This window comes from Pseudochaenichthys georgianus, chromosome 12 (genome assembly GCF_902827115.2).
Source record: "Pseudochaenichthys georgianus chromosome 12, fPseGeo1.2, whole genome shotgun sequence".
Taxonomy (NCBI): Eukaryota; Metazoa; Chordata; class Actinopteri; order Perciformes; family Channichthyidae; genus Pseudochaenichthys; species Pseudochaenichthys georgianus.
Window position 1 is genome coordinate 5,894,640 of NC_047514.1, and position 17,088 is coordinate 5,911,727.

Here is a 17,088-nt window from a genome sequence, read left to right on the forward strand (position 1 = left end):
GTATTATACTGGTTTAAAGGAATGGTATGCTCATGACACTCATTTTTAAATAATTATCATCTGATAAAACAGACCAGTCTCTGCCAGTCTTTCTTTTTTTTTTTTTAATCCGATGACATTATCAGTGATTTTAAACTGATTATATACCGAAATAACATCAACACTGTGGGCGCCGCCATTTTCCGGATGTGACGTAAACCATGCGTTTGGTTTTCGAGGACACGTTGATCAGTACTGTACTGTTATTTACTGTAGTTTCTCTCTTCAAATATGCCTCACTGTATCGCGAAATATTGCCACAATTCTCCACGGAATGCTTAGTTCCATCTGTTGCCAAAAGGTAAGCGTAAGAAGTACATTCAGAGGCAGTGGCTAGCGAAATGTGGCCGGCCCGAACCGAAAGATTCACAGGCTCATGTATGCAGCGAACATTTCAAATTTCCGGACGACTACTCTGAGAGTATGATAAAACATAACATGGGATTTATGGAACAACCATTACTTAATGGAGATGCAGTACCATCGGTCTTTCTGGTGTCATCACCGACCAGGACACCAGTTCGGCCAGTTGAGAAATCGCCCTCTGCAAGTGTGAAGCGACGGAGGAGCAGACGTAGTGCTCGGAGTAAGAATAAGTAAGGGATAATGTGCTGCGACGCGGTCATTATGGGGAAAAGAACACCGACAGGCTGATCAGGAGCCCGACGCGAAGCGGAGGGATCTAGATCGGCATGAAGGTGTTCTTTTCCCCATAATGACCAAGTCGCTGCACATTATCCCGCTTATTACATGGCCACATTCTCAACAAAGTAACGGTATGACTCCCAATATTAATTGAAATGCTTTTATGGATTTAGAAAATGATTTTATTGATTTAAAAAATAGTTGTATGTATTGATTTAAATTTAAATGCATCCGCGAAGAAAAATAGTCCGTTGTTACTGTTTGAACTAACGTAGCAACGGCAGGAACTGCTTCTATAGCGTTTTTGAGGAGCTTTCTAATTACAGATTTGAAAACATCGCTGCTTGCTTTAAAAGTAGCACAATTCATGATGTCAAACCTTGGAAAGTATCTCGATATCCCTGCCCTGATGCCAAAGTAACTGCACACTGTATGTTTTGCCGTTTGATGTCTATGTCTGGACCGCTGCGTAAAAAGGAGGGTTTCTGCCCGTTACTTCTCCGCTGTTTTCTTGTCCCTCTTGTCTTTTTCTTTTCTTCACTGGGGACTCATCAGCCACTAACCATTACTCCAAATTACTGTGCTCTCTAAATATATTAAAATGAATGTTAAAATCCTCCATGTTGCTATCACACGACAGCGGAAAACTAAAGACAATCAGACAGTTTGCTTGCTTTTCAAACTGTTACATTTGAAAAACAGTTAGAGCGTCTCTTGTCAGTTTGAAAAGCCAACGGTAGGACCTGCTTGCGTTTTTGAGGAGCTTTTTGATTACAGATTTGAAAACATCGCTCCTTGCTTTAAAAGTAGCACAGGAATCTACAGGTCTTGATAAAAAAGAGCTATAAAATCATTATTTACCGGGGAATATCGCTGATTTCTTCTGGGTATGGTTTAAACATAACGTTTCACTAAATACTGAAGTTTTGATGAATTATCTAATGAGTGGACCATTCCTTTAAGTGAATGTAAATGGTTTGCGAATACAAACATCCCAAAGTTCCTGTAACGCCTTGATTGTAGTCCTTTGTTTACTTCCACGACATAGTGACATCACTATGTAACACTCAAGCTTCTATAGGATAGTGCTCCAACACATTGTACGTGATAGGCTAAGGGGCGAGAAATCTCTAAGCAGTTGACCAATCAGAGCAGACTGGGCTTAAATGTGACTGTTGAAACTTAGTGCCCAGTCAATAACTACACTAACATTTATGGAATTATTTGTCGATTTTAGTGTAGTAGATATTTTAATCTTGCTTTTTCAGGGCTAAAAACAATAATTAGTTTTTTTCACACAAAAAACAAAACCTTCTTTATGGGAACTCTGAGTAATCAACCCTGATGCTGTCATCCGCAGAAAAACATGCATTCAACTAAACGCTGACGTCATGTTTGTGTTGCAATGTAAACGCTCTCTATGGTTTTAGGAATTCTGCGTCTGGCTCTATAGAAGCAGAGCAATAAACAGCATGACGTTGATGTTTTTCTTTTATCCATGCACCTGTTCCTTATCCCTCACCGCACGGTTATTATTGAAACCATGGAAACGAACAAACGTAAAAGAGAAATGGTTAATCCCAATCGCCTGCCAAGTATCTTCCTAACCTTTCCAATGACGGTTTGTCAGATAGTTGTCTGCAATAAACAATCTGGCGAGTCAGGTTATGACTTCTTGTTACGTACTTTCAATTTCAAGCTGCAAGCCATTTTTATTTGCAAAACAAATGCTGAGTTTGGCACATTTAGTGACGTCAGCTTATATAGCTTTTTCTGTATTTATCTTCCCTTTTCAGATCCCTGTTGTCTCTTTCTACACTCCATCTTGTCTTTTTAATCAACTTTCTTTTGGGGGAATTTCTTGTTTTTTATTTAGTCTTTCAGATGTGTATTTAATCCTACCTGTTGACTTTTACCCTCTCTGTTGCTGAGGTCGAAAACGCTATTGACCTCCGCTCTGTCCCAATGTTGAACCAAAATAATTATGTTTCCGAACAAAGTCTTTTTTAGATCCAAACCTAACCCACATTTTAAAACACCATTTGAGTATTTCATTATTTTCCAAACAAGAGCCATTTTCCCTTCGGTAGCAGGAGGCCTTTTTCACATAAAGATGTCTTATAGAGACAGACCCCAAGAGACAGACATGCTTTTCACAGCTCACCCAAGTGGCATCACCTGTCGTCCTCCTCCTCCTCCTCCTCCTCCTCCTCCTCCTCCTCCTCCTCCTCCTCCTCCTCCTCCTCCTCCTCCTCTTGCATTTACCTGACACCTCTCTGCTGACACCACATTTCGTTGCTGTTTGCCATTCGTCCTCTTCACAAGCAGCACCAAGGCCCCGTCTGAGGTCAACGAGGAGAAGGAGGAGGTTAGTGGAAGGGGTTTGGGGGGGGGGTACCCATAGCGCTACTGATTTACAGCCCTGCCTCCTTGTGACATGCGGCTCCATGGGGACGGGGCCAACATCAGACCTCCATGGGCCAGCTCCCTGCGCTTGTTACATTCATTTCACGGCTCTTGTCACTGCTTGTCTCAAATGTCATTCCTGACTGAGCTGCACTGGACTAAATGTTATATCAGGAACTAAATGTTATCACCGGGGCGGACTCTATTTAAAAACATGGACACATTTCCAGAAAGCACTGCAGGAACTGGATAATAACAGCACCTCATTTTAGACGAGAGCTAAAGGATTTAATCCTGTTTCTCCGAAAAATCTTGTCTTTGAGGTTTCATAAATCCACACACAAATAAAGAAGTGGGGTTGCTATGTGACCGGCTCAAATAAACAGAACAAGTCAGACAGTTAAAGAACACATCATTATTTTTGCTGCTGTTGGTCTGACCACAGAAAGCCAGATACTTTGATTTGCCCACAATAGAAACAATCGACTAGGTAATCAGGTAGGTTTTGTACCCCTGTTGCTCAGTTTGCATTTACATTCTTCCATTTCTTCTTGTTATAAAGATTACTGTGACACATGCACACCAAACTAATAATTTGAACTCAGTTTGCGACTGAAGACATGCAGGGTTTCTGCTGTCGTGATCACAGTGGGGAGCTCGTTCCACCATTTAGGAGGATAGCAAACCGGCGTGTTTTGGAGGGGTACCTGGGTCCCACTCGCAGAGATGAAGAGGCAAGCCGATTGGCTGACTGGCCGAGCGAAGTGCACGTGATGGATTGTATGGTTTAACCAGGGCCGGAAGGGGCTGATCCCTTTATAGCTGGGTCGGCCAGTACCAGTGTCTTGAAGCAGATTTTGGAAGCCACTGGCCAAGACACTGGTACATGGTTCACATTACCTGTAAACAAAATCTAATTAATTATCTAATCCAATTATCAAATTATAAAAGAATGTAACCTGATTACTTTCCTTACTACTTTTTATAACCTCAATATCAGATGCAATGCAACTTAATTAAATATAAAATTAAATATCATGAAGATGGTTTTGCTGTACTATACAGTATTAGACAACCTTAGAAAATAAGAAACCAAGTTATTTTGTATCATTCCTTCCTTATCAACAGAACATGCTCTAACTATAGTATATGGAGCATAAGAGCACCCACAGTATTTTAAACAAAGCAGGTGTCCACCTACTGAACTGTCAGAAGAAAAGACACAGTGAAACACACGCCTCAGGATTTCAGATACATTATAGAAAAAGCCTGCCGATGACTAATGCTGTTCAACAAATGCTTTTGTAGTTGGCCTTATTATGCTTTGTTGAGTTTACCCTTCCCTGCAGCGCGTTATATAGGATTTAGTGCATGTACCTGGTCTACAAAGGTTAGAATCCCAGAGTTCCCTCCAGAGTGAGATTCTCTCCTGCACACCCTCCCCCCCCGCCCTTCCATTGGTTTCCTTTGTTTACTTTCGCGACATCACTCGTAATACTTGTGCTTCTTGGCTAGCGCTATGCTAAGAGTGGGACATTCCTAAATAGATGAACATTCACAACAGAGCTGGCCTTCTAACCAATCAGAGCAGACTTGGCTCTTGCTTAAAAGAGGTGCAGCAACACAGCAGTATTAGAAAAATAAAGCACCTTTTGAACATTAAAGCATGAAAACATATCACATTTGAACAAATAAACCAACACATAAGTATAATAGGGCCCCTTTAAAAAAGGATTACATATTTTTTTGACTTCCCCTTTGTACCAGCCTGCAGTTTCTCTCAATGCAAAACCCAAAGCCTGACTGAAGACAGTTAATCGTCTGTATTTGCTCACTTTGAACGTCCTACTGTACTTTCAATGTCACACCGTCATAAATGTTCACTAAGTCACTAAATGGTGTGCCAAGACTATCCCAGAAGTCACGCCAGGCTGGAGCTATTTCTCCTAATGGCAACAGTTGTATAATTGATTTTTTGTCCTAGTGTCTGAAACATCTGAAAAGAAAGTACCAATTTAGAGACCAAATACCATCCTAGGAATAAGAAAGGATGAGGGGGGGGGACTAAATCAAATATTTGAAGGTGTTATGGACTGTGGGGATAACTTTGCAATACTTCAATCTGAGTATTTCATGTTAAAGAGAATTCGCATTGCAGTGGGACTTTTATTGGGATACAATAAGGATTATAATGGCTGGAAACAACCATTTTCTCTCTAATTCAGACATTGACCGGTTCCCTAATGGTATACATGCTTCACTGTTTTAAAATGTCTCGGGGAAAGTATTGCTGTTGCAAACCCAGGCAATACATCCTTGCTATCCACAATAATTATGCAACAAGAGGTGGGATCAGGCATACCCACTCATGCTATAATGATGACCACTTAGCCCTCAGCATATACACCTGCATAATGGACATGGTAAAGCAAGAGACTTCATTGGTTTGTTTGTGTCGGTGGATATGGAGAAAATCCCATCCACGAAAAAAAACTACAACATCTCACATTTGACCATATCTGCCTGCAGCTGTTAAACACTGCATTGAATCCTCTTTCCCGTTTCTTGTTCTCCCACGTGCACACGCGCAAACACACGTCCCCCACGCAGCCGGGCGCGCACACGCGGAACCCGCTCTCCGATGCGCTGCACACAGGAGCCCCTGACAGTGCCCGCGCCTGCTGCCTGCGATCACTGCTCGCCTCGCGTCTCCGCTGGATGTTTGCGCAGCAGAGGACACCTGCCTCGGCCGATCACCGCACCGAATCCCACCTCGTCGTTAACTTTTGCACCGTGTGACGTTTTTTTCACCTGTTCCAAGACTATCGGTTGAAAACAAAACCTATATACCCTGGCGTTTGACTTCCAACTTGGATGGATATGTGCGACATGTTTAGAAAGTTCCCCCTGCGTCAAGGAGCATGGGCGCAAACTTTAGAAGCTTTTTTATAATACAAGGCAGTTTTTTAGAATGAAGGCAGGCGAGTCACCCGAAGCGTGAGTGGCGCGTGGAGCTGCGGGGGCTCTCCAGGTGCTGGGAAAGGAAAAGGAGACAGGAGGAAGTCGTGATCTGTGCGGCGGATTGCGCCACGGAGGACCGGGGGGGAACGGACCGATGAGCCATCATGGGTAAGTACGAGCAGGCATCATCAGTCTGAATCATCACTAGTATTAGTTGAGCGTATATGTGGTCCTTATTATAACAATGAGGGTTGATGTGACGCATATGATAGTGTGGATGTTTGGATAATTCCATCTTTCTTGCGGTTTATTCGCTCCAGGTAACTACTTTTTTTCCAACTGCCAATATTTCTTGAGATTATTTTCGTCGCATCATCACCACTGAGAGGTTTTCCTGCTCGATTAAATGTAAAAACACAAACACTGCAGGAGGGAGTGGTGGTGCCTCAAGAGGAGGATGGAGACAATAATGCTCACACCTTTATGATGTGGAAGTGAAGCCAAAATGTGCGACGTGCAGGTGCACAATGAGCTGCGGCTAATAATAGACAATTATGTGTCATTTATTTTCATTTAATGTAATCGTTTATTTGAACAGGGACAATGCACATTGATGAACACTTTAAACAAATAATGCTTCAAGTGTAAATATGCCGGATTTGAGCTTTGAGCTAATTTCCATCCGTAGTCCCTGACAACATTTAAGTGTCATATATCCCCCGTATTGAAGTTGCATATCCCCCCCCCCTCCCTCTTCTCCTTATTTTCAAATCAGAGCTCTGGCATGTTTTGACTGCATCCACCTCCCCTCTTCTCCTGACAGCTCTGGGCACCTACAATCTCATCCCACACTGCCTATCAGCCTCCTCCATTTTACTGACTGTGGGTGCTCCAAACCTCACAAACCCACACTTCTCGTCGGTTTTCCCAGCTAATTTTTTTGCATATTCTTTAGGTGCTCAAAGAGAACGGTGGGTGTTCAGAATGTCACTGAAAATGCGTGAAACGAGGTTGAAATTCAAGCCCTCTGCAGGTGTTATGATGGAAAGCCTCATCTCCTCATAAAGTGCAACTTTAGTTGAAAATCTCAGTGAAGGACTATTATTCAGCAGAGGCACACTCATGCACACTTGTTTGATTGGCGGTTAGGTGCAGAGAGAGGCGTTTTGAAACTGCAGCCCCACTGTGATGGATTTTTGTTTGTCTCGCTTTAGTTATGCCTCTTCTTTTGTTTCGTTTTTTATTTTTAAATGAACCGGAAAGCTGGCACAGGCTGCAGAGATGCGCGCGGCCCCGCACATCTGTGCAGAATGGTGGCACTTATCCAAGTAATTAGCAGTTTAGCTCGACTAATGAGCACATGCTTTTACAGTTTTAATTATGTCATCCCAGTTACTTTCAGCCAAAATAAGTGGCTGCATTGCTTAGGATATCAACACTTGTGACTGAATTGCTCCCTCGCAGTGTCTTGTTTTTCACAAATTACGTAGGAGGGCAACATTAACACTGTCTCTAGATATGACCTTTTCTTCCTTGGGACAATTAAACATGACATCAACATGATGTGGCCTAATGCTTGTAGTGTAGGTAATCGTGGTAATCTTCCATGCAAATTATCCTAAAATGCTGTTTGTAGCTTCTCAAATATGGGGATTTTCTGGCTGATGTCATATTACACTAAACTATGTTCAGCTTTTTAAGTGACAAACACGATTTTAAAACATCAACTTGGATTTTGAGAAACTAGTAAGGCCATCATTCTCCATTTTCTGATATTTGTTATCAATCAATCAATGAATCAAAGTTTATTTAAATAGACCAATATCACACATTTTACAATTGTCTCATGTCTCACAAATTTTTCATTCTAATAAATCAATGAATCTAGAATGTCAGGCAGATTAATCAATAATGAAAATAATCCTTGTTTGCAACCCTGACAGGGCCCTGATTAGGATCTGCACGGACACTTGTTGCTGTATTTGAGAATACCAGCGTAGTAAGAACTACTCAGAATAGCAACTAGAGTTACAGCAAACAATTATCTAAAGCATGATATACTTTGACTACATTTGATTAACTCCCATCCCAATTTCCCTGAAATGCTTGAATTTCCTGGCCACAACACCATCATTTGCAATTTACAGTGATATAAAACCAAAAAGAGCAACATTTTCTCACATTTGAAATGCAGAACTACAGCATATTTTGAATTTGTGTTTAATTTTATCTTCTATAATTGACTAATGTCAATGTCCCCTCCCTCTGGAACTCACTCCCACAACCCATCAGAGACTGCACTGACCTCACCACCTTCAAAACACTCAGCTCTTCAATCTGGCTTTTAATGTGATTGTTTTTGTATTATTTGACTTTGACTTTAACTATATATTTATTTGTTGTTCCTTTCTTTTCTTTTCTCTTCACTATATCTGTAAAGCGTCTTTGAGCACCTGTAAAAGCGCTAATAAATTAAATCTATTATTACTAATCTATTAATGTATAGGCCTGCAATTTACGAATATTTGCAGAATAATCCCTTGATGATGTCTTTTTTATCTGAAAAATGAAGAAAATTGTGTAAAATGGCGTCCAGTGTTTCTCAGAAGCCCAAGATTAGGTCTTTAAATGTTCCATTAGTCAAGTGAGAAGTAATGAAAAGCAAATAATATTCACATTTGAGAAGCTAAAGTAGACACTTTATTGTTCTTAATAAATTACTTAAAAAAATGAATCAATTGTTGGCGAATCAATAGTTGACAATTTATCGATTAATAAAGCATCAAGTAATGTCGTATGGTTAGGCCTAAGGGCTTATACGAGCCAAAACAAGCTACGAGGTACATACTGGTTACTGACGAGGCCAACACTGATTCTAATCACATGTGTGGCCTTAGCTGTGAAATGTATATTCAGCTCATCAACCCACAACAACAAAGCTCTGTAAACGATGCAAAGAGGGATACATTAACTTTAGTTGGGGCGGACAAAACAGGAGTCATTGTGAACAACAAGAGGCCTGACAGACTGTACTCAACTCATGTTGTAGTACTGCTTAGCAAGAGCAACTGGACAATTATGTTGAAATAACCTTCAATTGTTACGATAATCCATCAGTTTCCTACAGCACACAGACAGTAATTGGCCTTTGGAGCCATGTCTGGAAACATAAGCTGAATTTCTGCTTGAAAACAAAACAAACCTGTGTACACATTTTTTGCAATTCCAAACATAATTAGAAGATCCAGAGGTTTGCCACTGGCTGAGAACCGCTAATTTCTCCTGCAGATTTAACGCCATTATGCAGAATTTGAGAATATGATTGGATCAAATGTCTTTGCTCTATCAATTAATTATCAAGTAGATGAAATAAACATTGAAATTCTAGTTCTCTCTATGCAACAGATTAAAGGCAGTGGCAGAAAATGTTACCAGTACTTCTTCCGGAGCCATGTTATGCATAATAAAGACACATTTCACTCACATTTTAAACGGCAGAGAAGAAGTAACCTTGAATATTGTAAATGGCTCCAGCAGCTCCTTTAAAACAAGCTCAAGCCATCAATAAGGATTACTGTGTCAGCGTGATGCATGTTTCCTCATTCTGAGCTGACTGAAAGCTCCCATCAGGCTCTTTCTGCAGCAGTTTAGTAATATTCACTTCACCACTTCCCACACACGCTTTTAAACCGCCAAAACACAGCATATGAAATTCCTTCACTGCAACTCTTGGTCATTCCTTTCATTTCATTCGTCCTGGTCGACCTTTCGGAGTGCTGGACTTTCTAGCATCTCAAGGTTTGGACTTCTCATCTGTTTTGTGTTCTCAAGTGTGAAAAACAAAGAGTGTGTCCTGCACATTGAAGTAGTGCAATGTGATACGGGCAGAGACACAGAACTGAGAACAAAGTCTGGCAGTGAGCAATGTGGGAGCTGAGCTTGCACAACAACAAAAAACAGACTACAAGCACATGGTAATGCGTTGTGTATATGTGTACGTCCCCAAAGCCCACTACAGCCTACGTTGTTTTTTTATACATTTTTACGGTCTCCCTGAGAGCTCTGAAAATTAACAATGCTTGCAAATAGACACAACACAAGCAAATTAAGAAACACCTTCACCAGTTTCACAACACAAACACAGCAAGCAATGACAAAGGCAGAAAACCCCTGCAAGGAGCTAACAACGGAACCAAAGCAGTTATACATTGGGCAGCACTTGTTGCCTTTTCTGTATTATCAAATTATTTAAGTCTGCTATCCTTCAGTGGTGTTGAAAAATGACCTGATATCTAAAAAAAGCTTGATTGCTTTTACATTTAAATGGATTTGCAAACATTGCAGCCCTTGCCAAAATAGTTAATCTATGCCTTGAATAAGCCTATATCCCCCAGGGAAAGAGTTATCTGTATTTATATTTATATATAACGTAGTTTCAGATTTTTTAGATATACAATGTGTTCGGCGTCTTTGGCTACTTTTCTGCGTGAGCATATCCATTTTATGGCATTTTCTTTTAATTTAAAGCTACCTCTGAATGCTGGCTGACTTTTTTATTATTATAAAGTCAGTGTAATGTGATTACCGTGCTAGCCAACTTCGATATCTTCATAAGCCAAAACTATAGCAACAGCTAGCTTGTTCTCACTGTTTGCACCACTTGTAGTGTCCCCCGGAAAAAGTTTGCGTTGTTTTGTGACCATTTTTTGTTTTCTTAACAACATGATAATAATTGTACTCCACATGCCTTCAACCCATAGTCGTTACTCTCTTGGCCACAAGAGGTCAGCAGAAAAAATATTCTAAAGGAATCAGGTAAGATTAAGCAAAAGTATTCAAATAAATGTATATTTTATTACCTTTCATCTTAATTTGTCGCTTCCTGTAACTTTACTAAGCATTCTTGTCGTTTAAAGTTCAAATGACTAATTAAAGGTGGGGTAGGTAAGTTTCAGAAACCGGCTCGAAATACACTTTTTGTTATATTCCATGGAATGCTCTTAACATCCCGATAGCAATGAATATCTTAAGTGCTTTGACAAAAAATCCATAAAAAAATGTCATCTGTAGAAGCTGTAATACTGTAAAAAGTACAACCAATCGATTGGATGGCCTACCTGCCTGTCAGCCTTCCATCGGGGCACACACTTATCTCGTGCCCTCATTGGTCATGTGCGCGTTCGTGTGTTGGAGGAGGGGCTCTATAAGGAAGTGGCAGATATTCTCCGGTTGTGTATTTTCAAATTCTAGCGATCTCGAGCTGGTTTCTCAAACTTACCTACCCCACCTTTAAGGAAAAATGGAGAACAGTAAATGATATATAGTCTATATAAAATGTAACTTTAATTTTAAGTATTTATTTTTTCACTTCAGAATAAGTATGCTTCTGACCTTGACTGACTCCCAGCATACCCGACACACACTCATCATCCATGGTGTGAACTCCTCGGGCTTTACATCAGGCCCTCCTCGCCAGCTTTAACGACTTGTGTGTACTGATCTTTTGACACCAGCACTTATATCGATAAATGCAGCTTTCTGCCTCTCTGCACATATTTCTAATAACTTGGGTGTGTAAGTAGGTCCATTGGAAAGCCACTCTCATTTAAGTACCGAACATATAGGCTTGTGTATAGTTTAAGCTGTCACATTTCAAATGGCTGTTTAAGATTGATGCTGCTGTTAGAGAGGCAAACTGTCCACCTTGCGCTGCTGTACGAGAAAAACTGTATGATGTTGGAAAATTCATATATTCTATATCGAAAACTATGTTCAACATGAATAGGTTTAATATTCAAAGTAACATTTGCCAAGTTAAAGTCATACCTCACCGCGTTATGACCTTTTGAATTCCCTCATATCAAAAAGTGTCCATTATGCTGTAATCTTTTTAGGGGAACACATCCTTAAAGAAGTATTTCACAGCTAGAAAAATGTTCTCGTCACATGAGACTAGACACAGCTGGACTGTCTAATATAATATTTTTGATATTGCTACATGACTTTAAAGAAAAAGGGAAAAGGGGCTGTGGTATTCCCTTTAGCTCAACATTTAAAAAAACTACAACAACCAGAATGCACCACACTAATTATTTGTATAAATGTAATTATGATCTATCTTTGACGGATCTTCATCAGGAAGGAACTTGTGACATATCAAAACACTGCTGATAATCACTTTTGCCCTCTGTTTAGTACCATCAATATTTTTCATTTGGAATATTCACATGGTGCATAGGTTGTTTACAATGAAACAGGATTCATCCATGTTTTCATTTAAATATCCCTTGCATGGTCAACATGGTCATACAGAGGCTTAATTGTGGATTTCCAAAGGCTCAAAGCCTAAACAGACTTTCTTCCTTAGTCATTCTGCATTTCTTTCACAGCAGACAGCATTCATGTCCCCAAAGACATGTTGTGTGAACATTTTGACATTCAAAATAACCAATTAGCCTTTATAAAGGCTAATTGGTTATTTTGTACCCTCACCCACAAAATGTCAAAAGGTAAAAAAATAATGATTTATATGAAACGACTGTCTGGCTTCTATCATTTGTTGTTTTTAAATGAGTACATCCACATACAAGCTAGTTAAACACAAAAGAGTCACAATCAAGACGTCAAAAACATCAGATTTTTTACGAGAAATGCATTATTAATCAACTATTATTCAAAACATGTTCTGCCCCAGTTACTTAGAAGTGCGGATTTGCTGCTGTTTGTCTTATACCAAAGTACATTTAATATCTTTATTCTTTGAAGTGTTACGCAGACAAACACCTTTTGCTCTGGGAAGGACTGTCATCAGTCAGTTAACATAGCTCACCCTGTTAAACTTGCATGCTAAGAATTTTTTTTCTTAATTTACAGATTTCAAAAAATGCAACTTGGAAGGTATTATCCTCCCTATACGAAGTCGATTTGTTTAAAATCCATTTATAGTTTAAATTACTTTTAATCAAGTAACTTTGTTGTTCGTAAGATAATAAAATATAGATCCTTAAAGTAGGAATCTCACCTTGTATAAATACAAAAGTAATACAGTCTAAAAGTATACAAACAAGCATCCTTGCAATAATTCCTGCTGCTTGTAATGTAAAAACAATACTGTGTCTACAAGATGTAAATAGTTGTGACACATATTAACATCATAAGAGGGAAACAAATCTGATGATTGCCAAAAAAACACACTCAATTTATAGGATTGGTGAATAATCCTAACCTCAAAGTTAACGGTGTAAATTGAAATGTTAGACACGTGAATCAATAGACATGGTGGCCAGCTATGCTGCACTGCACTTACAGAGAGAAGTTGTACATTACAGGCAGTTTGTTTTGTGGATACATTAAAACTATACACACCGTATGTTAAGTCCCATTCATCTGGAATGTTAATGCTTGGACTTAGAAAATCAATACTCCTTGTCATGGCATTAAGTCTTTAAGTGGTAATAATTTAGGCTTCTCTCTTTTTCCACATAAAAGTGCCAGCAGGATAAGCTATAGCAAGCAAAGCAATATGTCTGTCTTCATTCCCCGTCTGTTATTGTTGCACTAGAGTAAGTCACGGACTCCATGGACATTAGTAACTACATCCCTTACAAATCCAAGCAGAATAGCTGAGTTAAGATAATTGACTGTTCATTTAATTAGAATTGTAAATGCTTGCTGCTCCATTTAAGCCGTAGTTTGCCACTACTGGTGTGATATTTGCCAGCTTTACTCTATTCCTCCATTTGTCTTGTTCTTGTTGAATTGTAAAGTATGTGTTTCCTACTGGCATGTTTGTGCAGCTTCAGTAGTAAAATAAGCTTTTATCATAAATCTGCTGTGAGTTGAAATTACGACTGACTCCAATTTTCAAATGAATGTGCGTGGAATAATGGGTTTTAAGTGTGTAAAAGGTACCTCATTTTAATATTTCAATGTCGCATGATGGGCCATGTGACTGGTAATATGTCACACACTTGGTTGCCCTGAAATCATTTTTAATTTTATTTGCCTTAAATCTGGGCGAACACACTCAATAATGTAATCCATCACACATGCTGTCGTGCCCTAGAATTCTGCTTGCCTAAGCTCAACCACACTTTAAGACCCTTGGCTCCAGTATCAGAGAGTAGAACAGTCTAAGAAGGGCGAAGGAAATGATGGAGGCGGTGTTGGAATTATTATCAAATCCATATTTGGGGTTTGTAATGATTTAAAAAGACCTATTGTATATAAACGACAGCCTCCTGGTTACCAATAAGGCACTTACATATTAATTGTATTTTTCTATAAAAGAAGATCAAGCTAAATATACTGGGAGAATGGTTTATTCATTTCTACCAGTGTATAACCTTGTACAGCTGCCACAAAGAACTCTCCATTGTAATGTGTATAGCCTCTTCTAAAGTAGACCACTTAATAAGAAATATTCAGTTTTCTTCCTCACTTTTCATTTCTTTGAAGTGCCCCATGTGCGGCCCTAGCCTCTCTGGCCAACCCACTTGGGCACTCTGGGTAATAGCCTTTGCATCAGTGCTCGGTGTATTCAAATGAAATATCAACTTGTCGCACTGCCAAGGAATACGACAGCTGACTCCGTTAGTCCTGCCAGAATCCACTCTGTCCCCAGCCAGGGGGAGGGGAGGGGAGTGGTCTCACTTTTATGGGATTCCAGAAACGTCGGAAGTTAAATGTATAGGGGAGGTAATTGGGGATAAGATATATTTGATGGAATTATATAATGATTTACCTTTTGCTGTTGTGCAACAAATTTTCATTGACATTTAGTCTGAACATCTGAGTCCAACTTCCATAAACTACTCCCCGTTGGTCTGTAGTTGAGCCCAGAGGGAAGCTGGAGAACAGAGTTTGTTCCGTAATGGATATTCATTGGCCGCAATTGCATCTTTATCAGACACAAATTATGAAATTGTGACACAAAAAAAAGAAAGAGCAATGTGCTTTAGCCTTTTTGAGGCCATGAAACCATATTGTGCTTCACTATTCCACTTGCTAAAGGGCAAAACACTGCGTTTTTCGACATTCCACGGTTAGAACTTAAATTATCTTAATATGAAACGTGTACTCTTGCAATGAGGTGATAAAGGTTTCAGGTTTTTGACATAGGAGAAACATGGTTTCATTTTCATAGATTATGATACTTTGTGATGAGTCTGACATTCTTTTAAAGGAGGAAAAGCGTTTTAATTTAAGCTTTAACATTGCCGGTGTGACTCCAGATTTAAGCTAAATCAGGTCACCCAAAAAAAGTTCTTGATGGTTAGGGTTACGTTTTAAAGGTGACATCCCTGCAGAAAATAGGGAGCAATCCATTAAAGTGCTTAGAAATAAATGAATCTATTAATCTATAAGACTTGCAGCTTACCACACAAACCCCATCCACTGCTGTAAAAAGTAGAGGGGAAAAAATGACTTTGGACTTGAAAGTTAGGAACAGATTTATCTTCGTGATAAAGCGCCCTAATGTGTACTTCTGTATTACTGCAGTGCAAGTTGTTCAAAACCCCGAGTTCTACAAGATATGAAATCTCCCAAACCCTCTGGCTGTGATTGGTCATGCTCTACTAAGAAGAGAGAGCCAGGTAAACAGATCTATGTGTGAAGCTTAGCACAAAAGATCAAATCTCTTCCAAGAGGGAACAGATAGCATTTCCTGCCAAAGGCCATGGTTGTAGCATTGTATTAATATTAAAGGGACTACAATTTAGTTTCTTCCCATAGATGTAGGGATATAGATCCTCGCAATTAGAAATAATGTTTCTGTCGGCTACTGCCGCTGTTAGCCAGACTAAGAGACAAGTGTTTGAAATGATTCATTTGAAAAGCTGTAGGAGGCCCGGTATATATTTTGTCTGATGGGAGTCCTTGTTTCTTCTTCTTACAGCATCTGATGCATTGAAGAACATACAACAAACCTGAGTGATGCCTGTGCAGAATACAACATGTGATAGTGTTAGATAATCAACCTGTGCTTAAGAGAAAGCCTTATATTCATTTTGCTCTGTATTGCCTCCTATGGAAGCTTGGTGTGCACATGTCCGGTGGGTTTTTATTACTCCTCCGTCTACACAGAAATCCATGCTGAACCAATGTGTGCTAATTAAAGATGGTGTCTTGCGGAGGCGTTAATGAGCCAGTGGCTGAATGTTGTGGCTTTCGATAACATTTTCCTACCATGTAAAATATGTGTGAGTCAAACTCTCTGTTTGATCCCAAATGTATTTGTTTCCCCTAAGGGCAGAGCCTTTTTAAAGCTCCAATGGAATCATCATTTAGAGAAGACTAATGACTAGAGTGCCGTGGATGCTTGGTCAGTTTGGTACCTAATGGAGGTGATGAGAGTGGCAGTGTACTGTATCTGTTGCTTGGAGGACTTTAGGGGTTTATTTATAGCGCACATTATCACAACGGGTGATATCTGCACTGAATTATCATACTCAGTGTCACTAGGACTCATTTACCTCCTCTATCGTTCTACTTCTTTTTCACTTGCATTCTTGCATATTCAGAATCAGAATACCTTTATTAGTCCCACAGAGGGGACATTTGCAGCGTTACAGCAGGAAAGAGCCACAGACAGCTTAGTGTTGCATATCTTACATGCGTTAAAAAAAAGTACTAAGTTATAATATAATAAACAATATGCTAAAAAAGTACTACGTTTTAATATAATAAACAATATGCTAAAAAAAGCTAAAAAGTTACATAATTTTCAAAAATACAGATCAAAAACAAATCAAATCTACAAATCAAATCCTATTGACATAAATCCAGCAATAGTTTGCATTCATTCTCTTCTTCAATTCAATGTGTTATTATTTATAAACTCATTAAAGAAGCAGTTTAAAGATTGTTGGACTGCCTATCTTATTGTTAGTATGCAGGAAATCACAGTGGAAAATGTCTATTACTTTTGCCATACTACTCTTATCTTAAGATATGTCTATGGAAATATACATATTCAACCCATGTTTGTCATTCTCTTATATTTCGATGCGAATCCAGATGCACAATAATGTGCTT

General features: G+C 39.4%; 1 protein-coding gene across 1 annotated transcript in view; it reads left to right on the forward strand.

Annotated features, from left to right (window-relative positions):
* Positions 1-5,779: 5,779 nt before the first annotated feature.
* The window catches only part of lrrtm4l1 (leucine rich repeat transmembrane neuronal 4 like 1), a 63,036-nt gene continuing 51,727 nt past the window's right edge, over positions 5,780-17,088 (forward strand). The window contains exon 1 of the mRNA XM_034095322.2: positions 5,780-6,219. Within this exon, the coding sequence (XP_033951213.1) occupies positions 6,216-6,219 (4 nt within the window). The 5' untranslated portion in view covers positions 5,780-6,215. The remainder of the gene's footprint in view (positions 6,220-17,088) is intronic.